This window comes from Schistocerca cancellata, chromosome 8 (genome assembly GCF_023864275.1).
Source record: "Schistocerca cancellata isolate TAMUIC-IGC-003103 chromosome 8, iqSchCanc2.1, whole genome shotgun sequence".
Lineage (NCBI taxonomy): Eukaryota > Metazoa > Arthropoda > Insecta > Orthoptera > Acrididae > Schistocerca > Schistocerca cancellata.
This window is the reverse complement of record NC_064633.1, coordinates 58,869,440-58,891,644: the sequence shown is the minus strand read 5'-3', so window position 1 is coordinate 58,891,644 and position 22,205 is coordinate 58,869,440. Positions and strand designations below refer to the sequence as shown.

General features: G+C 44.9%; 1 protein-coding gene across 3 annotated transcripts in view; it reads left to right on the top strand.

The window, feature by feature from the left end:
• Positions 1-21,839, top strand: part of LOC126095252 (juvenile hormone esterase-like) — a 170,329-nt gene extending 148,490 nt beyond the window's left edge. For all 3 annotated transcript variants that reach the window (XM_049910005.1, XM_049910004.1, XM_049910006.1), the window contains exons 10-12: positions 3,084-3,216; positions 13,972-14,132; positions 21,462-21,839. In XM_049910005.1, the coding sequence (XP_049765962.1) occupies positions 3,084-3,216; positions 13,972-14,132; positions 21,462-21,559 (392 nt within the window). In that variant the 3' untranslated portion in view covers positions 21,560-21,839. The remainder of the gene's footprint in view (positions 1-3,083; positions 3,217-13,971; positions 14,133-21,461) is intronic.
• The last annotated feature ends 366 nt before the right edge of the window (positions 21,840-22,205 follow it).

Below are 22,205 nucleotides of genomic sequence, written 5' to 3'. Positions count from 1 at the left end.
AACAAGACACCCAGACCTGTCCCTGACCAGCACGGATGTTAACTCTATTAGTGAGCCAGTATCGAGGCTATCGAGGCCCGGTTACAACAGCCGTGCGCCGCCTTGCCTCAGGACAGGATACAACAGCTTTCACAACCGAATCAGTGCGTGCATCCGTGCTAGAGGGCATGCAGCGCCATACATCGACTGGGCTCGTACTGCCAAGTTCTTTGTAAATTTGACTCGGTTTTGTAATCACACACACTCTCAACCCATAAAGTGTTGTTTCATTTCGTCCTCCATTTCTGGGTACTTCACTTATTTTTCCAGTTAGTTTATTTGAAACGGAGCTATTGTCTCAGTTACTAACTGGTAAATTCCACTGTACGGTATCAACATTCGTTGTCTATAGGTAATTTAAGCTCGGCATTGAATTTTGTTGCCGGCCGAGGTGGCCGAGCGGTTATAGGCGCTACAGTCTGCCACCGCGCGACCGCTACGGCCACTGGTTCGAATCCTGCCTCGGGCAAGGATGTGTGTGATGTCCTTAGGTTAGTTAGGTTTAAGTAGTTCTAAGTTCCAGGCGACTGATGACCTTAGAAGTTGACTCCCATAGCGCTCAGAGCCATTTGAATTTTGTCGGTAGGGAAATGAAACCTTATGCAGAAGCGCAGTTTCAAAATACAAGACTGTGTGACCGCAAATTTTAAGTCAATTTACGAAATACATGAAATTGCGTTACACATGCGTATGTAACGTGACAGCCCACAAAAAATGTCATGCTTCCCATGCTAGCCCTGAAGTTAAGGCACTCGGCTCGCATTCAGAGGAATTGGTTCACACCGTTTCTGGCCAACCAGAGTTGATTTTGGCAGTTACCGTAAATCGCTTTAAAGTGAATGTCAAAATGGTTCCCTTGGAAAGGACGTGGTCCGTTTCCTTCCCTATTCTTGTCAAATCTGAGGTTCTATCATCTGTAACACCTCTCATCCTCAATAGGACGTTCAACTACAGATTCCACGTCAGGGACCCTCCTTTTTAGTTTACTTATTAATTCAGATGCTTCATGAAAGTAAATTGTTGAGAAAGTAAGGTAAAAACCCACTTCGCAAGTCGACTCAACATTGCAGTCATTTACTACGGATGAAGCTATTGCATATGGAATGCCATTAGCGTCTATATATCTGTAAATTAGATTATCTAGTCAGAACTACAATTTGAAGTGCAATTTAATGCATAGAGCGATTTTAGATTTCTCAAGTATCTATAGTGTTCATGCACAAGAAAACGAGTTAAATATAACAAAAGATCGTTGAAAGAGCTCAGAAGTGGCACCTAAGCTACAGGCCTACTCCACCGAGGTTCAATGAACTATGTAACTGGCGGAATTAAAGCTGTGAGGACGGATGGTGTATAGTACTTGGATAGATTAGTTGGAAGAGCACTTAACCACGAAAGGCAAAGATCCCGAGTTCGAGACCCGGTCAGGCACACAGTTTTAATCTGCCAGGAAGTTTCATATCAGCGCACCCTCCGCTGCAGAGTGAATATCTCATTAACAAAAGAATTGTAAGCTCATGATGGACTCTGGAAACATAATACTCAGAAATTTTCTGCACTGTTGCATTTCATTATATTTTCCAGCGCGAAAATGGGAACTCTCTTGACGAATACAAGCTAATCATATGTGAAACTACGACTCTACAGATCAAAAGTTGTAAAATGTTACGGCTTCTACGGTCTTTGTGTGTGTTGCTACAGAGGCCTTTAGAAAAGTTTATTGAGAGTTGTGGCAAGCGACAATGCAACCAATGGATGTTCTAGTGCTTTATATATGTTCTTGGATTCCAGTATAGGACACGTGACATTTCGATGGAAGAGACACAGATCAATCGAGAAAACAGGAAGAAGTTGTGTGGAACTATGAAAGAAATAAGCAAAGTATACAAACTGAGTAGTCCATGCGCAAGGTATGCAACATCAAGAATAGTGTGAGCTCAGGAGCGCCGTGATCCCGTGGTTAGCGTGAGCAGCTGCAGAACGAGAGATCCTTGGTTCAAGTCTTCCCTCGAGTGAAAAGTTTAATCTTTTATTTTCAGGCAATTATTATCTGTCCGTCCGTCCGTCCGATGCGAGGTAAAAAGATATGTTTTGACAGAGCACAGGGAAAACTGTCAGACTGTGAAATTGTTGCATTCATTTGTTGCAGTTTATGTGACAAACTCTTAAGTTTTCATCACTTTTTTGGGAGTGATTATCACATCCACAAGAAAAGCTAAATCGGGCAAGGTAGAAGAATCTTTTTACCCATTCGCCAAGTGTACAAGTTAGCTGAGTCGACAACATTTTCCTGTCATGTGACGCAAATGCTGTCACCAGTGTCGTATAGAATATATCAGACGTGTTTTCCTGTGGAGGAATCGGTTGACCTATGGCCTTGCGATCACATGTTTTCGGTTCCCCATTGGAGAGGCAGGTCCTTTCGTCTACTAATCACACGGTTTTGCGGTGCGGTCGCAAAACACAAAGCTTATTACAATGAACAGAGACGTCAATGAACGAACGGACAGATCATAACTTTGCGAAAACAAAAAAAGTAAAATTTTCACTGGAGGGTAGACTTGAACCAAGGACCTCTCGTTCCGCAGCTGCTCACGCTGACCACGGGACCACGGCGCTGCTGAGTACATAGTATCTTTAATGTTGCCTATCTTTCACATGGACTACTCAGTTTGTATATTTTGCTAATTTTTTTCATAGTTCCACACAACTTCTTCCTGTTTTCTCGATTGGTCTGTGTTCAGTTTTTCAAGGCCTATCCACTGCGCCAACTTATAACTAAATCTGAGGGGGGTGCGATGGGGAAGATCCCTTGTCAGAGTTGGCTTTTCGTGTGTAATCCTGTATTTTTGCAATACTCAGTACTAATTTGAAAACTATAAATGTCGAAAGTCGAAAACAAACTAATGGAGGGGAGGGGACGAACGCCAAAAATTCTCTGGTCGCGGTCTCCTCTGTCTGCAAAAGTGGTCCCAATAAAATTCATTTCCTGCGTATTTTGGTGGGAAGTGTGCGCCATCATGTTGTTTCCGACGTGCCGGCAGGAGTGAGCCACTGCGACGACCTGCTGTACCTGTTGCCGGCGCCCGCCATCTTCCCGGCGTTCCCCGACGACAGCCCCGACTGGGAGGTGGTGCACGCCCTCGTCACCCTGTGGACCAACTTCGCCAAATACGGGTAAGAGACGCTGACGCCGTTAATAAACCACACACTCTCGTCTGTCGATTAGTATCTGTAGTGTTAAGTATCCAAAGACAAAGAGCTGATTTCCTTGATTCTCAGGTGGCATTCCGTACATTTCCGGATTGTCGTTTAGTGAATAATATGCTAGCTTGCCGACTAGCGGACAAGTTTTGTGACCAGGTTCGAGACTTCTCATCAGACAGAACTCAACAAAGGTGTTCTTAATCCCGCTCTTCGGTTACGGTCTACATGCCCAAAAATGGTTATGAATTTTGTTTCTCGAAATTTAAATACCAAGATTACTTTATTAAATTCGGTGATTTTGTTTGAAAATGAACGAGCAATACGTGTACAAAAATGTTTTAAGATATCTTAAGTATTTTGGTTATAAACCATAACAATAACATATGTAACATTCTGGTCTTAATGATCTGACATAAATGTCATTGCCCTTATGTCAAATAATTTTTAGTTTCTTCAAAAATGGTTCAAATGGCTCTGAGCACTATGGGACTCAACTGCTGAGGTCACAAGTCCCCTAGAACGTAGAACTACTTACACCTAACTAACCTAAGGACGACAAACACATCCATGCCCGAGGCAGGATTCGAACCTGCGACCGTAGCGGTCGCGCGGTTCCAGACTGTAGCGCCTAGAACCGCACGGCCACTCCGGCCGGCTTTAGTTTCTTGTTGTACCTTGTGGTAGTAACAATTTTTATCATTCCAGCTTACTCTGAGCAATCAACAAAGCCTCTGAGCTTACAGTAATTGACTTGTTTCTTATTTTTTCCAAGAAACTGTATTGCTTTTCTCAGTTATTTGAATCTACATTCTTTTCAGCTCAATTCGAATCATGACAACATGGCAATTAGATCACAGTTGGAAGAGTTATTAAATTCCCTGGACTGAAGACCCCGTCCGCAATGCAACTAAAAGCAAGTGTTCTAACAGTGACAACCGTTCACAGCCTGTACTAAAGAGTGTACAGTCTTCTATTTCTAAAAATGGAAATACAAAATGACAGTTACACTCAGCAGAACAACGTGGCTGCCTATCAGCTTCGAATGCTGTCAAGAATAGTTACTAGACACGTAACCAGCAAAGTAAGTGACGTAAAAAGCACATTTGAGCAGTATTTTGTACAATGCTTGAAAATCAATATCGAATATTGAGGAGCAGTGAGTTTAGTGTCACCAATGAACAAACATTGATCATTCTGTTTTTCACGCATACTTAGGATTCTTATTCATTTCGGGTGTATATTGACTACGTTAGGGAACCACAAAAAGTCTGTGGTATAAGGATACAGGCGAGCGCTGGGCGACTTCATTCGTTTGTTCAGAAGGGGAGCCCGACAAACGTTTGCCACCTTTCGGCCAGTCGGCGAAGACAGAATCGTCACGCTCGCCCTACAGTCTTTCTCAGGCGATTTTACAGAAAGTATTAAGTAAAAAAATTGTTTTTGTTTTACTTGTAGCCGCGCAGGATTAGCCGACCGGTCTCAGGCGCTGCAGTCATGGACTGTGCGGCTGATCCTGGCGGAGGTTCGAGTCCTCCCTCGGGCATGGGTGTGTGTGTTTGTCCTTAGGATAATTTAGGTTAAGTAGTGTGTAAGCTTAGGGACTGATGACCTTAACAGTTAAGTCCCATAAGATTTCACACACATTTGACCATTTTCGAACTTGTAAGGTTCATTATGATGTGCACATAATTTCGTTAATAGTCATGGTAGTTGTGATATTTGCCGGCCGGAGTGGCCGAGTGGTTCTAGGCGCTACAGTCTGGAACCGCGTGACCGCTACGGTCGCAGGTTCGAATCCTGCCTCGGGCCTGGATGTGTGTGATGTCCTTAGGTTAATTAGGTTTAAGTAGTTCTAAGTTATAGGGGACTGATGAGCAAACAAGTTAAGTCCTATAGTGCTCAGAGCCATTTGAACCATAGTTGTGATATTTACGTGGAAGTAGGACATTGCGCGAAGTTCGAAAAAGTTTTCAATGAAAAATAGGGGTCGTTATGATTTTTTGTTTGGTGCATATTACATAATATATTGCATCGTATGAGATTTAGCTAACATCTCGAATTTTTCTTTAGACTTGGGTGGAGGTCTCTATCTGTCACCAATCTCGAGAATATTGATCTGACGTAGCGCGCACATTTGCGATCGTTCCTCACAACCGACAAAGCCAGAGTGAAATATTAACAACATTCTTCATATTTCATAAAAGGTTTGAGATACCGAAGTGAGATTTTGGCAAATGATAGCACGCAAAGAGGAAAGTATTTTGTCGTATGCTTATTATGCAAAACTTCATTGTCTACCGTGTTATTCCACTAACGACAGACTTTTCTGATGAAAGAATGTAATTTTTAAGGGCCATCGAGAGCTGGTGAAACGAGAAATGCTGTGGGTTTTGGAACAACGTAATGTGCTTTTTCATAAGACGCTGTGTTGTGTTGGCAGAAGAGCCAATACCGTGTTACGAGAGGAGGCCGAAATGCATGCGTTTTAGCTCACGCAGGCTGGCGTGAGGAGGGAACTATACTGACGTGAGGTCTGGAACATGACAAGGAATTAAAATTCAGAAAGCGGACGTAATTAGTTTCATACTTAACTTTAATCCATTAATCCATTTTAAAGTAATGTTCTGAATATTACTATAATTTTTATTTTCGGCAGCGTATTGGAGTATAACAATGCCAACAACTATATAAAATGTATGTTAGCAGAAATTTTTTTACTGTACTTTAACGTTGGGTCAATATGAAAATTTATTGTAAAAGTGAACAGAACACTATGCTTAAACGAGCCGAAATCGACTGATATAAAAGTGGTAACCCAACGGAGTGTTATATGACCGTTACTGTATACAACAACAAACTTTCGATTACCCAGTTGTGAGGAATCCAGCTTGCAGATATAGATGTATAGTTCGGAAATACACTCCTGGAAATTGAAATAAGAACACCGTGAATTCATTGTCCCAGGAAGGGGAAACTTTATTGACACATTCCTGGGGTCAGATACATCACATGATCACACTGACAGAACCACAGGCACATAGACACAGGCAACAGAGCATGCACAATGTCGACACTAGTACAGTGTATATCCACCTTTCGCAGCAATGCAGGCTGCTATTCTCCCATGGAGACGATCGTAGAGATGCTGGATGTAGTCCTGTGGAACGGCTTGCCATGCCATTTCCACCTGGCGCCTCAGTTGGACCAGCGTTCGTGCTGGACGTGCAGACCGCGTGAGACGACGCTTCATCCAGTCCCAAACATGCTCAATGGGGGACAGATCCGGAGATCTTGCTGGCCAGGGTAGTTGACTTACACCTTCTAGAGCACGTTGGGTGGCACGGGATACATGCGGACGTGCATTGTCCTGTTGGAACAGCAAGTTCCCTTGCCGGTCTAGGAATGGTAGAACGATGGGTTCGATGACGGTTTGGATGTACCGTGCACTATTCAGTGTCCCCTCGACGATCACCAGTGGTGTACGGCCAGTGTAGGAGATCGCTCCCCACACCATGATGCCGGGTGTTGGCCCTGTGTGCCTCGGTCGTATGCAGTCCTGATTGTGGCGCTCACCTGCACGGCGCCAAACACGCATACGACCATCATTGGCACCAAGGCAGAAGCGACTCTCATCGCTGAAGACGACACGTCTCCATTCGTCCCTCCATTCACGCCTGTCGCGACACCACTGGAGGCGGGCTGCACGATGTTGGGGCGTGAGCGGAAGACGGCCTAACGGTGTGCGGGACCGTAGCCCAGCTTCATGGAGACGGTTGCGAATGGTCCTCGCCGATACCCCAGGAGCAACAGTGTCCCTAATTTGCTGGGAAGTGGCGGTGCGGTCCCCTACGGCACTGCGTAGGATCCTACGGTCTTGGCGTGCATCCGTGCGTCGCTGCGGTCCGGTCCCAGGTCGACGGGCACGTGCACCTTCCGCCGACCACTGGCGACAACATCGATGTACTGTGGAGACCTCACGCCCCACGTGTTGAGCAATTCGGCGGTACGTCCACCCGGCCTCCCGCATGCCCACTGTACGCCCTCGCTCAAAGTCCGTCAACTGCACATACGGTTCACGTCCACGCTGTCGCGGCATGCTACCAGTGTTAAAGACTGCGATGGAGCTCCGTATGCCACGGCAAACTGGCTGACACTGATGGCGGCGGTGCACAAATGCTGCGCAGCTAGCGCCATTCGACGGCCAACACCGCGGTTCCTGGTGTGTCCGCTGTGCCGTGCGTGTGATCATTGCTTGTACAGCCCTCTCGCAGTGTCCGGAGCAAGTATGGTGGGTCTGACACACCGGTGTCAACGTGTTCTTTTTTCCATTTCCAGGAGTGTATATGAAAAGAAAAAAAATTTAATCTTATAATTAGAAAGAAAGTTTTCGCTTAAAACACATATTTCTTGTTGTGAAGACGTAGATGGCAAAAATGTCTGTGAATGATTGAATAGCAATTCCCATTAAGCAGGATTTGAGGTGCTAAGTTACACGGATGTCGTGAGCAAAGTGCATTCAGTAAAGGAGCAGAGCATATACGAGGTGATCGAGGAACCCGAAATCGGGCCCTAGAATATGTTAATAGTTATTAGTTCTCATCTTCTTCTTGTGCCATTGTCCCACATCAGCTCGGGGTCGGCACAGTTTGGAAGTAGAACGGATCAGACATTATTAATTTAAAGAGTGGCCGGATGCCCTTCCTGTCGCCACCTTGTTACCACTTCCTCCACCCTCCAGAACAGAATATGTGTAGCCTAACAGTCTGCAGATAGTGTTCTTCATATGAAAGGGAACGAATGTTATGTAAATGTTTGCGAATCGTGTAACTCAGATGGGACTAAGGGAACCAGTCCTGTATTCAGTTAGTGGGATGTGGGAAACCACCTAAAAGCTGCGTTCGTTTGTTGGCGGGGGCTGACTCGTCTCAGAGAAGTTGCACCGTCAGAAGACGTGCGAAACGGGGGAAGCCTGCAGAGATCGACGGCTGGCGCAGGGACTGCCAGTTGGCTGGTGAACGTAAATAACTGTAATACGTGGCGTATAAACAGGCGAAGAGATCCATACTACCACATTACACATTGGAAACAATAGCCACCGTGAAATATCCAGTCCTTGGCGATGCAATGTTGAACAAAAGTATAAAACTGTTTCTAGGAAAAGTAGGTGCCAGGTTGGAATTCATATTAAGTAAATGTAATTCACTCATGAAGGAAGAGGCTTACAGAACACTCGATCGACCCTTCGTGAGTATTACTCGTGAGTCTAGGACCCATACCACGTCGGATTAATAGGAGGGATAGAGGAGACAGAAAGAAATGCGGTATGTCTCTCAGCGGGTTCAATCTGTAAGATTCCACTGGCAGACGCTACAAGAGAGGTGTTGCGCATTGTCGAGGGGTTTATTGTTAAACTTCTGAAAGTATACGTGTCAAGAAGAGCAAGGACATATTTTATTTCCTCCTACACAGTCTTCCGAAATGATGAGACGAGATAATAAACTCATACGGGGTTTACAGACATTCGCTCTCACGCAACATTCTCGGACGAAACAGTGAAGGAGGGGAGGGAAATGGTTCCACTGTACCCTCCGAAACACACCGCAAGGTGGCTTCCAGTGTATGGGTGTGCACGCACAAAACTAAAAATTCCGGGCTTTACACAGAGATGGCGCTTGCGTAAATGATGTATATTTGTTGAGTTTTTACGCGTTGCTCTAAAGGTTTGAAGCAGTAAGAAATTGGTGGTCATATTAAAACTTGACGGTACTTCTTTTGAAAATGATCCACGTGAAGGGTCTCCCAAAACTAGACAGACGAAATCACGGATGGTTATTGCGTCCGCGTTTTTCTCATTATCTACTAATATTCGAACTGGTGTCGTGTCATTAAAATATCCCGTGTTAACGTATAATCAGGCAAAGCGAACGCTCAGTTATTTACTCTGTGCAGTCGTTCAAATATTCTATGTCTAAATTGGGTATTAATACTGAGAATATTATCCTCTTACACTTCTGCTCGTACCAGCAACGCAATGACTCCACGTGACAATTCATTCCTTCTCTCTGTTACGCATGCATGTGTTTAAAAGCACGTCTGCCAAAGCTCACTCCTTTGCACTAAACTAAATATTCTGTTGTTCGTCACAAACTAATCTTCCACAGGTATGTCGTCAGACGATTGACAACTCTGCTTACTGATACAGTTTTTCGATACATACGCCTTTTCTAAAGCATTTGTTCCAGATAAATCCTGCCGTGTCTCGTACACGTATTATTTGCCACTTTGACCATACAGCGATTCTCAGAAGTTTGTTCGTGCCTAATTCGGCCTCCGTACCCTAACTACCAATATTGTTCTTGCAACACAGAACCTTCCTTCCGCCTAGATGGGAAAGTTACAACACATTTATCTCATATACATTACCACCAGATAATCAGTGTGGAATTGAGCGCCTCGAGTGACTTGAAGGACTAAAATATATTAATTTTCGTTAATGATTATTGCAAGCCTTTAGTAAGTTTTTGGGTCATTAATATCAACTCAGCACAACACTTCAACCCGTTTGTTGGTTCTGGAATATGGTGGCTGTGACAGCTTTGTTTGCACAAGTTCAACGATCTTACCTTTATTTAGTGACGCCTTCCTCGCCTTATTGCTAGCTGCGTAGAAGTTTCTGTAAACGTCAATGCGCTTTCCAACAATGTTTCACGACACTACGAAATCCAATATGCAAAGAATAACAGCTGTTACTTCGATTTATCTGTTGTGCACAAAACCTTCTCCAGATAACAATTGTCATTGACCTGAAAAACAAGAAACAGTCCGGTAGGATCACAAATCAGAATATAGGAGGGATTTTTCCTGTAGAAAGTTTCTTGTATGTGCTCAAAGAACGAAATTTTATAAATTTTAGCTACGCATGTATTTCATAAAACAGCCCTAATGTACGAAAGCATGCCGACATAACAGTTCTAAAATAAGCAATTCTCACATTTGTAGCCAGAAGTAATTATCTTTCATTTGTGTTATAGGAAGGTGCACAAAACTTAGAATTGTCATCAGTACTGAGTTTTGAAAATTCTGTTAAAATACACAATACATTAACAAGGCTATTATTTTCTTCCACTGACAACTCTTACTTCAACTGTCCTTCTCTGGCTTCTGCATCATCTCAGATATTAGACACAACAAATTTCTTTGGGCATAGCTCATTAACATCTTAACAAGGAAATCTTACATTTTTTTGTTTTTATAAATGCAATTGACGTAAGTATTACATGCAGGAACATTACATTAATTCCAATACAGGGACATAATATAATATTGCGACATCGGCTATTAAAGAGGTACCGTGAAATTGTTTAATGCCGTAGACAGGAAAAAGAAAATGTTTGTGCAAAATGAATACATCATTTGTTGAATGCTTTGCAGTGGTGAAAACGAAATTCCTAGCAATGTGTGAACTTAAATCGTAGCGATTTTGTGCACTGATTCGCTGCTGGCGATAAGACGTAAGTCCGCCATTACCGCCGTAGACGTACTTAAAACGAAGCAGTAGGCGAATGCTAATTTTGTTATAACAATAGCCCGCATCTCGTGGTCGTGCGGTAGCGTTCTCGCTTCCCACGCCCGGGTTCCCGGGTTCGATTCCCGGCGGGGTCAGGGATTTTCTCTGCCTCGTGATGGCTGGGTGTTGTGTGCTGTCCTTAGGTTAGTTAGGTTTAAGTAGTTCTAAGTTCTAGGGGACTTATGACCACAGCAGTTGAGTCCCATAGTGCTCAGAGCCATTTGAACCATTTTTTTTTGTTATAACAATAAGGCCACAACGATTTCATAAGATTTGGAAATCACTAAGTGCTGCTCCTATTCTCGGTTATTACACTCGTATAACATGAGTATTTATTTGCACGCAGTGACTTAGGCTGCCGCGAAGCATGTACATCGCTTCTATCTGCAGTACTTGTTTTAGTCTGTTGTACATTTAACGTAAGAATGTACCTCTTAATGAGGACATTATGAGAACATCTTGAATGTTCAAGTTCAATCAGTAAATATAAGAAGTATTGAGAACTAGATTTTTGTTGCTCCTAGAAGCCGTTAGATAGCAACCTGCAACGACTAAGGGTGGGCGTGCACCGGGTTAGTCGTCTGGAAGCATTGACAAATTGCTCCGGCAGGCTCGGGTCAGTAGGATTTCAAAATCGGGAGTCGGATTATACGTTTTTATTAAATAAATTGTTTAAATTGGCATATCGAAAATCAGTCGGTTTGAACACAGATATCACAGAAATATTCTTAATTTTATTTCCCACACCAGCACGTAAGTCACAAATCCAACCTTTACGTTTCATACACGGAATCACGTCTTCTTTTTCATCTTCCTCACACAGTTGACAAAACCAATTCACTTTCCCCTTTATTTTTTTATTCTTGTTAAAGTTTCCATCTGTTTGCCTCTTTTTCACAAGTTGTGCAGTGGTTTCTTCTTCTTATTTGCGTTTTGTTTGCTTCTGTCTCCTTCCTGTAAGGACTTGATACTGGTTTAGGTCGTTTCGCATTTTTCTTTATTACTGTTATTATATACTGGTAGAAGATAAAGCGCTCAGGAAAATGACGCTTCATTGCAGCTGTTTTTTAGTGTTTTAAACAACGATCTGCCCAGTGGCTGTAGATAATGAGTCGTGTGCACAGGAAATAATAACACGATTACACCGTAATCAGGAGCCAGCTGAATTGCCCCAACAGTTTTGGTGTATTTGTTATGCCCATCCAGTAAAAGCAAGGCTTGTCTCACGTATCTTAAACAAGTGAAATAATTTTGGTACGGCTGGCTCTCGCAGTGATTCCGTAATTCTGAGGGAATGCCACCTACTCCAGGGGCCTTATTTCTACTTAGATCTTTGACAGCTCTACCAGATTCTTCTCGCAGTGCCATATCTCCCATCTCACCTTCATTTACTTCTTCTTACCTTTCTATAACGTCATCTTCAAGCTCATTTCCATTCTTAGCTCTTCTATAAATTCCTCCTTTGCTTAGTACTGGTTGTCATTTCAGCTTTATACACTACTGGCCATTAAAATTGCTACACCACGAAGATGACATGCTACAGACGCGAAATTCAACCGACAGGAAGAAGATGCTGTGATATGCAAATGATTAGCTTTTCAGAGCATTCACACAAGGATGGCGTCGGTGGAGACACCTACAACGTGCTGACATGAGGAAAGTTTCCAACCGATTTCTCATACACAAACAGCAGTTGACCGGCGTTGCCTGGTGACACGTTGTGATGCCTAAGGAGGAGAAATGCGTACCATCACGTTTCCGACTTTGATAAACGTCGGATTGTAGCCTATCGCGATTGCGGTTTATCGTATCGCGACATTGCTGCTCGCGTTGGCCGAGATCCAATGACCATTAGCAGAATATGGAGTCGTTGGGTTCAGGAGGGTAACACGGGACGCCGTGCTGGATCCCAACGGCCTCGTATCACTAGCGGTCGAGATGACAGACATCTTATCCGCATGGCTGTAACGGATCGAGCAGCCACGTCTCCATCCCTGAGTCAAGAAATAGGGACGTTTGCAAGACAACAACCATCTGCACGAACAGTTCGATGACGTCTGCAGCAGCATGGACTATCAGCTCGGAGACCATGACTGCGATTACCCTTGACACTGCACCACAGATAGGAGCGCCTGCGATGGTGTACTCAACGACCAACCTGGGTGCACGAATGGGAAAGCGTCATTTTTTCGGATGAATCCAGGTTCTGTTTACAACACCATGATGGTCGCATCCATGTTTGGCGACATCGCGGTGAACGCATATTGCAAGCGTGTATTCGTCATCGCCATACTGGCGTACCACCCGGCGTGATGGTATGGGGTGCCATTGGTTACACATCTCGGTCACCTCTTGTTCGCATTGACGGCACTTTGAACAGTGGACGTTACATTTCAGATGTGTTACGACCCGTGGCTCTACCCTTGATTCGATTCCTGCGAAACCCTACATTTCAGCAGGATAATGCACGACCGCATTTAGAAGGTCCTGTACGGCCTTTCTGGATACAGAAAATGTTCGACTGCTGCCCTGGCCAGCACATTCTCCAGATCTCTCACCAATTGAGAACGTCTGGTCAATGGTGGCCGAGCAACTGGCTCGTCACAATACGCCAGTCACTACTCTTGATGTACTGTGGTATCGTGTTGAAGCTGCATGGGCAGCTGTACCTGTACACGCCATCCAAGCTCTGATTGACTCAATGCCCAGTCGTATCAAGACCGTTATTACGGCCAGAGGTGGTTGTTCTGGGTACTGATTTCTCAGGATCTATGCACCCAAATTGCGTGAATATGTTATCACATGTCAGTTCTAGTGTAATATATTTGTCCAGTGAATAACCGTTTACCATCTCCATTTCTTCTTGGTGTAGCAATTTTAATGGCCAGTAGTTTATGTCAATGCAGCTGTTTCTCTCCTCTCCGAAGGCCACTTTAATAATTTTTTTAGTGGCGGCATCTATTTTTCCATTTGTCATTCGTGCTTCTGCAGCCTCGCATTTGTCCTGCAGCCATTCCTGGCTAGTGGTTCTGCCCTGTCTATCGACCTGATTTCCTAGATGTCTGCTTTGTGTTATCCGACGGTTTCTACAGAGTTCTGTCTTTTCACCTGACCTTACATTTTGTGGAGCTCCAGTACAGTGGAAACCTCTCTTCCAGGCAACCCACTGCGCCGGTGTCGTGGAGGCGTTGCCGCAGGTCGCAGGACGGCTGCGCCAGCACTGTGGACGAGGTGTGGTGGCCCAGCACCACGGACACCAGCTCCTTGCCGTACCTGCAGATAGCCGCGGCCACGGGAGCCGGCCGCAGTGCAGAAGACGGTACGTCACCCAATGAGGACCCGCCCGAGTCCGGCTGCGGCAGCTTATCTCAGTATAGCAGCTAATGACGTCAGAAGTACGAGGGCAGTTCAATAATTAATGCAACACATTTTTTTTCTGAAACAGGGGTTGTTTTATTCAGCATTGAAATACACCAGGTTATTCCCCAATCTTTTAGCTACACAACACTATTTTTCAACGTAATCTCCATTCAATGCTACGGCCTTACGCCACCTTGAAATGAGGGCCTGTATGCCTGCACGGTACCATTCCACTGGTCGATGTCGGAGCCAGCGTCGTACTGCATCAATAACTTCTTCATCATCCGCGTAGTGCCTCCCACGGATTGCGTCCTTCATTGGGCCAAACATATGGAAATCCGACGGTGCGAGATCGGGGCTGTAGGGTGCATGAGGAAGAACAGTCCACTGAAGTTTTTTGAGCTCCTCTCGGGTGCGAAGACTTGTGTGAGGGTTTGCGTTGTCATGAAGAAGGAGAAGTTCGTTCAGATTTTTGTGCCTACGAACACGCTGAAGTCGTTTCTTCAATTTCTGAAGAGTAGCACAATACACTTCAGAGTTGATCGTTTGACCATGGGGAAGGACATCGAACAGAATAACCCCTTCAGCGTCCCAGAAGACTGTAACCGTGACTTTACCAGCTGAGGGTATGGCTTTAAACTTTTTCTTGGTAGGGGAGTGGGTGTGGCGCCACTCCATTGATTGCCGTTTTGTTTCAGGTTCGAAGTGATGAACCCATGTTTCATCGCCTGTAACAATCTTTGACAAGAAATTGTCACCCTCAGCCACATGACGAGCAAGCAATTCCACATAGATGGTTCTCCTTTGCTCTTTATGGTGTTCGGTTAGACAACAAGGGACCCAGCGGGAACAAATCTTTGAATATCCCAACTGGTGAACAATTGTGACAGCACTACCAACAGAGATGTCAAGTTGAGCACTGAGTTGTTTGATGGTGATCCGTCGATCATCTCGAACGAGTGTGTTCGCACGCTCCGCCATTGCAGGAGTCACAGCTGTGCACGGCCGGCCCGCACGCGGGAGATCAGACAGTCTTGCTTGACCTTGCGGCGATGATGACACACGCTTTGCCCAACGACTCACCGTGCTGTTGTCCACTGCCAGATCACCGTAGACATTCTGCAAGCGCCTATGAATATCTGAGATGCCCTGGTTTTCCGCCAAAAGAAACTCGATCACTGCCCGTTGTTCGCAACGCACATCCGTTACAGACGCCATTTTAACAGCTCCGTCCAGCGCTGCCACCTGTCGGAAGTCAATGAAACTATACGAGACGAAGCGGGAATGTTTGAAAATATTCCACAAGAAATTTCCGGTTTTTTCAACCAAAATTGGCCGAGAAAAAAAACGTGTTGCATTACTTATTGAACTGCCCTCGTACATACGTCAGAAGTACAGCTTTTTACCAAATTATCATTCATACAATGTCAAATGACGCTGAAGGCTAATTTTCAGTGTGATTCTGTGAATCACGATAGAATCTAACGATCCTCAAGGGGTGCATGCAAATCATGGACAGGGTGAGGCGAAAGTCTGAATACACCCCTGCAGAAGACGAACTGTGAGAGGAATCATAATGGCGTCAGGTAGAGGGTGTCTGTAGGTAGTAGCGTAACTTACAGGAGCTATGATGACAGCAGCGGTCCTCTCTCAATCCTCCATCTTGGGTTTGGGTTACGTGTTACAGGAGGGAAGGGGGTCATAAGGCACATCAATTTGAACTGCCTCTTTCTCAGGAATACAAACGTGAAATCTGTTTTAAGATATCTTTATTTGTGCAGGAGTTATGACCGCAAAAGTTTACGTCACTTGTCAGAGTCGGCATTACAAAGTACGCTCAATATAACCTCCATTGCGCTGAACACACAGTCGGAGTCTTTTTTTGCCAGTCTTCCTGCACATGTCGCAGGATCTGTGCATCAACAGAGGCACATGCGCCGACCGCTGCAGCCGAGCGGTTCTAGGCGCTTCCGTCCGGAACCGCGCTGCTGCTGAGGTCGCAGGTTCGAATCCTGCCTCGGGCATGGATGTGTGTGATGTCCTTAGGTTAATTAGGTTTAAGTAGTTTTAACTCTAGGGGACTGATGACCTCAGATGTTAGAGCCATTTTGAACCATTTTGAGAGGCACATGCCCCTCAATACGCCGACAAAGATGGGCCACATTATTGATTTTTACCTCATGCACAGCTGACGTCAAATGCCCCACAAGTAAAAGCCAAGAAGCGTAAGATCAGGGGACTATCCAGTGACTTCCAAACGCTTCATCCAGAACTGACTTCAGTAGCATAGTAGCATAGTGGACGAAGGTTGGGAAATCACCCTGCGAATTCCTCAGTGTTGGAAGCACATAATCACGGAGCATGCCATGATACCTCTTCGTTTCCAAAGTTCCATCAATAAACACCGGCCCACGATTCTCGTGTCCCAAATCCCGCACCAAACCATTACTTTTTCACCGACAGCACCTTTACAGGGATCGACCCACGAGGGGTTTGCATCTGACCACTAATGACGATTCTGTTTGTTTACTTCTCTTTGCACATAAAATTTACCTTCATCACTGAACAACAGCTACGTACGAGGTCTGCACTCCTGTTAACCTGATCCAGAGCCCGTTCTGCAAACTGCACATTCTGGTCAGGGCCATCCTCCGAGAGATGATATTGTAGTTGTAACTAACACGGGTGCAATTGGTGTGTGTGCAATATAAGGAGGATTTAACACTGACTGACCGGTTTCAATCTCCGCATTGGTTGCTGTTCTTGGACGTCCATTGTGTGGCTTGCCCACCACAGAACCTGAAGCGCGAAATTCGTCCAATAACTTGGGTGCTGTCATGTGTGGAATGTAATTACTCTTACGATTCAGGGCACTGAAGTTAGCACAATTACTGTGGTACTTCGTCCACCACTCATGAACAAAATTTCAGTGCATTCCTGCTGCGTAAGTGCCATTGTGGACAACATGCAATAATATACGCAATTGATCACATCCTTGCATTTTCAAACTTTAACAGGTCATAACTCCTACAGAAATAATCATATCTTACAACAGGTTTCACATGTGTATTCTTGAGAAACAGGCAGCTGAAAACGATGTGCTACATGACCCCCTTTCCATTTGAAACACGTAACCCAAATCCAAGGGCGTGTATTTCGAGATAGCCACTGCTGTCTCCATCGCTCCTGTAAGTTTCTCCCCCTCACCCCTCTACCGCCACAATTAGACACACCATACTAGATGCCATCATGATTTCTCACGCCGTTTGGCTCTGATAGGGGTGTATCCAGACTTTTGTCTCACCCTGCTTTAGATAAATGAACAGAGTTGACACGAAGACAGAATGGCTAAAAACATACAAAACAGAAAATCATTGTAAAAATGTCAAAATAAAAGTTGAACACGGAGTATTTGATATGCATATCGGATGGTCGCATTTGATTTATCTACTACTACGCAGAAGATGTGGTCAGGTGTGAATGTAACTTCGTACATGTACACACCGTGGGGTGGGGGGGGAGGATTGTGGGGTGAGGGAGGTAAGTAAGTGATTAAAGTCGCAATTGGCCGACCGGGATCGTCGAGCGGTTCTAGGCGCTACAGTCTGGAGCCGCGCGGCCGCTACGGTCGCAGGTTCGAATCCTGCCTCGGGCATGGGTGTGAGTGATGTCCTTAGGTTAGTTAGGTTTAAGTAGTTCTAAGTCCTAGGGGACTGATGACCTCAGAAGTTAAGTCCCATACCATTTCAACCATTTGAACCAAAGTTGCAATTCTCTCGGCAAGTAAACAGCCATCAGAGTACAATAGTGTTGTTCATCTTCAGCGTTGCTGCCGTGCCTGGTACGGCGTGTAAGAGGCGAGTTCAGTGTCAGATGTGGAGTGGTGACTGTGAGAGACACAACGATGCCACTTACGCTTACATTTGCGGAACAGCGTAATTAGCACCTGGGGCAGTTTGAAAGGGGTCTTATTCTGGGTGTCCATTTGGCCAGCTGATCGAATCGTGCTACAAGTAGAGTTGTAGGGCATTTGATTGTGACAGTGCCCCGGTGTTGGACTGCACGGGAATGTGACGGCAGACATACTCGTCGTCAAGTTTCCAGTCGACCAGGTGTGACAACTGCAAGGGACGTTCGCCATTTTGCGAACCGAGCACCATCTACGGCTGCCGTCTGAGAGCCAGTAACCGACTCCCTGCCGCATTCTGCGTCAGATACTATCGAAGGGAGTGCTGCCAAAGCAGAGTTACTAAACACAGCCTTCCGAAATGCCTTCACAAAAGAAGTAGAAGTAAATATTCCAGAATTAGAAGCAAGAACAGCTGCCAACATGAGTAACGTAGAAGTAAATACCCTCGGAGCAGTGAAGCAACTTCAATCACTTAATTAAAGCAAATCTTATTGTTCAAACTGTATACCAATTAGGTTCCTTTCAGAGTATGCTGATGCATTAGCTCCATACTTAACAATCATATACAACCGTTCGCTCGACGAAAGATCCGTACCCAAAGACTGGAAAGTTCCACAAGCCACACCAATATTCAAGAAAGATACAAGAAGTAATCCACTAAATTACAGGCCCATATTGCACTACTGGCCAATAAAATTGCTACACCTAGAAGAAATGCAGATGATAAACGGGTATTCATTGGACAAATATATTATACTAGAACTCACATGTGATTACATTTTCACGGAATTTGGGCGCATAGATCCTGAGAAATCAGTACCCAGAAAAACCACCTCTGGCCATCATAACGGCCTTGATACGCCTGGGTATTGAGTCAAACAGAGCTTGAATGGCGTGTACAGGTACAGCTGTCCATGCAGCTTCAACACGATACCACAGTTCATCAAGAGCAGTGACTGGCGTATTGTGATGAGCCAGTTGCTCGGCCACCATTGAACAGACGTTTTCAATTGGTGGGAGATCTGGAGAATTTGCTGGCCAGGGCAGCAGTCGAGCATTTTCTGTATCCATAAAGGCCCGTACAGGACCTGCAACATGCGGTCGTGCATTATCCTGCTGAAATGTAGGGTTTCGCAGGGATCGAATGAAGGGTAGAGCCATGGGTCGTAACCAACTGAAATGTAACGTCCACTATTCAAAGTGCCGTCAATGCGAACTAGAGGTGACCGAGACCTGTAACCAATGGCACCATGTCGCCAAACACGGATCCGACCATCATGATGCTGTAAACAGAACCTGGATTCATCCGAAAAAATGACGTTTTGCCATTCGTGCATCCAGGTTCGTCGTTGAGTACACCATCCCAGGCGCTCCTGTCTGTGATGCAGCGTCAAGGGTAACCGCAGCCATGGTCTCCGAGCTGATAGTCTATCCTGCTGTAAACGTCGTCGAACTGTTCGTGCAGATGGTTGTTGTCTTGGAAACGTCCCCATCTCCTGACTCAGGGATCGAGACGTGGCTGCACGATCCGTTACAGCCATGCGGATAAGATGCCTGTCATCTCGACCGCTAGTGATACGAGGCCGTTGGGATCCAGCACGGCGTTCCATATTACCCTCCTGAACCCACCGATTCCATATTCTGCTAACAGTCATTGGATCTCGACCAACGCGAGCAGCAATGTCGTGATACGATAAACCGCAATCGCGATAGGCTACAATCCGACCTTTATCAAAGTCGGAAACATGATGGTACGCATTTCTCCTCCTTACACGAGGCATCACAACAACGTTTCACCAGGCAAAGCCGGTCAACTGCTGTTTGTGTATTAGAAATCGGTTGGAAACTTTCCTCATGTCAACACGTTGCAGGTGCCGCCACCGGCGCCAACCGTGTGTGAATGCTCTGAAAAGCTAATCATTTGCAAATCACAGCATCTTCTTCCTGTCGGTTAAATTTCGCGTCTGTAGCACGTCATCTTCGTAGTTTAGTAATTTTAATGCCCAGTAGTCGATATGCAGCAGGATTTTTGGAACATATATTGTGTTCGAATATTATGAATTACCTCGAAGAAAACCGTCTATTGACACACAGTCAACATGAATTTAGAAAACATCGTTCTTGTGAAACATCACTAGCTCTTTATTCGCATGAAGTGTTGAGTGCTATTGACAAGGGATTTCAGATTGATTCTGTATTTCTGGATTTCCAGAAGTCTTCTGACACTGTAACACACAAATGGCTTGTACTGAAATTGCGTGCTTATGGAATATCGTCTCAGTTATGTGAGTGGATTTGTGATTTCCTGTCAGAGGACACAGTTCCTAGTAACTGACGGAAAGCCATCGAGTAAAAAAGAAGTGATGTCTGGTGTTCCCAAAGAGTGTGTTATAGGCCCTTTGCTGTTCCTTATCTATATAAAAGATTTGGGAGACAATCTGAGCAGCCGTCTTAGGTTGTTTGCAGCTGACGCTGTCGTTTATCGACTAATAAAGTCATCAGAAGAGCAAAACAAACTGAAAAACGTTTTAGAAAAGATATCTGAATGGTGCGAAAAGTGGCAGTTGACCCTAAATAACGAAAAGTGTGAGGTCATCCACATGAGTGCTAAAAGGAATTCGTTAAACTTCGGTTACACGATAAATCTGTCAAATATAAATGCCTTAAATTCAGCAGAATACCTAGGAATTACAATTACGAACACCTTAAATTGGAAGGAACGCACATAAAATGTTTTAGCGGAGGCTAACGAAAGATGGGCAGGACACTTACGAAATGTAACAGATCTACTGCGCTTGTCCGTCCTCTTTTTAGAACACTGCTGTGCGGTGTGGGGTCCTTACCAGCTAGCATTGACGGAGTACATCGAAAAAGTCTAAGAAGGACAGCACGTTTTGTATTACCGAGAAATATGAGAAAGCGTGTCACTGAAATGCTGTAGGATTTGGGCTGGACATCTTTAAAACAAAGACGTTTTTCGTTGCGACGGAATCTTCTCACGAAATTCCAGTCACAAACCTTCTCCTCCAAATGCGAAAATATTTTGTTGACGCCGACCTACATAGAGACAAACGATCACCACGATAAAATAAGGGAAATCAGAGCTCGCACGGAAAGATAGAGGTGTTCGTTCTTTCCGCGCTATACTAGATTGGGATAATCGAGAATTGTGAAGGTGGTTCGATGAACCCTCTGCCAGGCACTTAAATGTGATTTGCATAGTATCTATGTAGATGTAGAAGTATATGTAGCCCCCGCACTGTCGGTTGGGGACCAGCAGCAGTTGAACTAGGAAACTCGCTCCCCCACGTAGGCTGGCTCTGGAAAGATTTCCTTTCAGCTTCTTTGAAGTTGTGACAAGTTGCGTTTGCTGTGCAGGAGTGCTGAAGTTCTGCATGCGGGACAACTTGCTGCCGGAGCGGATGGCCTTCTGGGACTCGCTGCCTCTGCAGGAGAACGCGCTGAGGGGCGCCTAGTCGGCTGCCCCAGCCCGCGCCCAGGGGGGGCTGCTCGCCCCTCACTCAACCTTGATACAGTATTCTCGCCTCTCGCGGCACAGTACTTAACTGCCGTGCTGTGAAACTGCATTTAAGGACTACACTTTGAGAGTCTTGTTTCTCTGTGATGTAATTTCACCTCCATCAGTGGACTGGTCCACAATTCGTGTTCATTTACCATAATCATTCTATTTTGTTACACTGGTATTGATTTTACAAGTGGGAATATAATTCAATAAAATAAAAATATTTGCACAAAAATAAAGAATCTTCTTTAAAACAAACCCTCAACTGTAACCACACGTCCTCTACTGCAGATGGCAGTACCTCATACTGCTTTTCAACTGCATTACAAATTTTGTCGTGAACTGTGAGATAACAATAACTGGATAACCAAACTGTACCACCATTTGTAGTTTACTTCGAATACTTGTCAAATAATGTTAGTTCAAAACTTCTATAAAACTCCACCTTTACATTATTTTTAGGAGAATAGTGCAGGAATAGTTTGAATCTAAACGTACTCTGCCTTCGCGAGAAGGACGTGTATCTCACTCTGCGAGTGATTAATAAAGTCACGTCAGTATCAGTAGCCTACACGAGACAATAAAGAATGATATACACG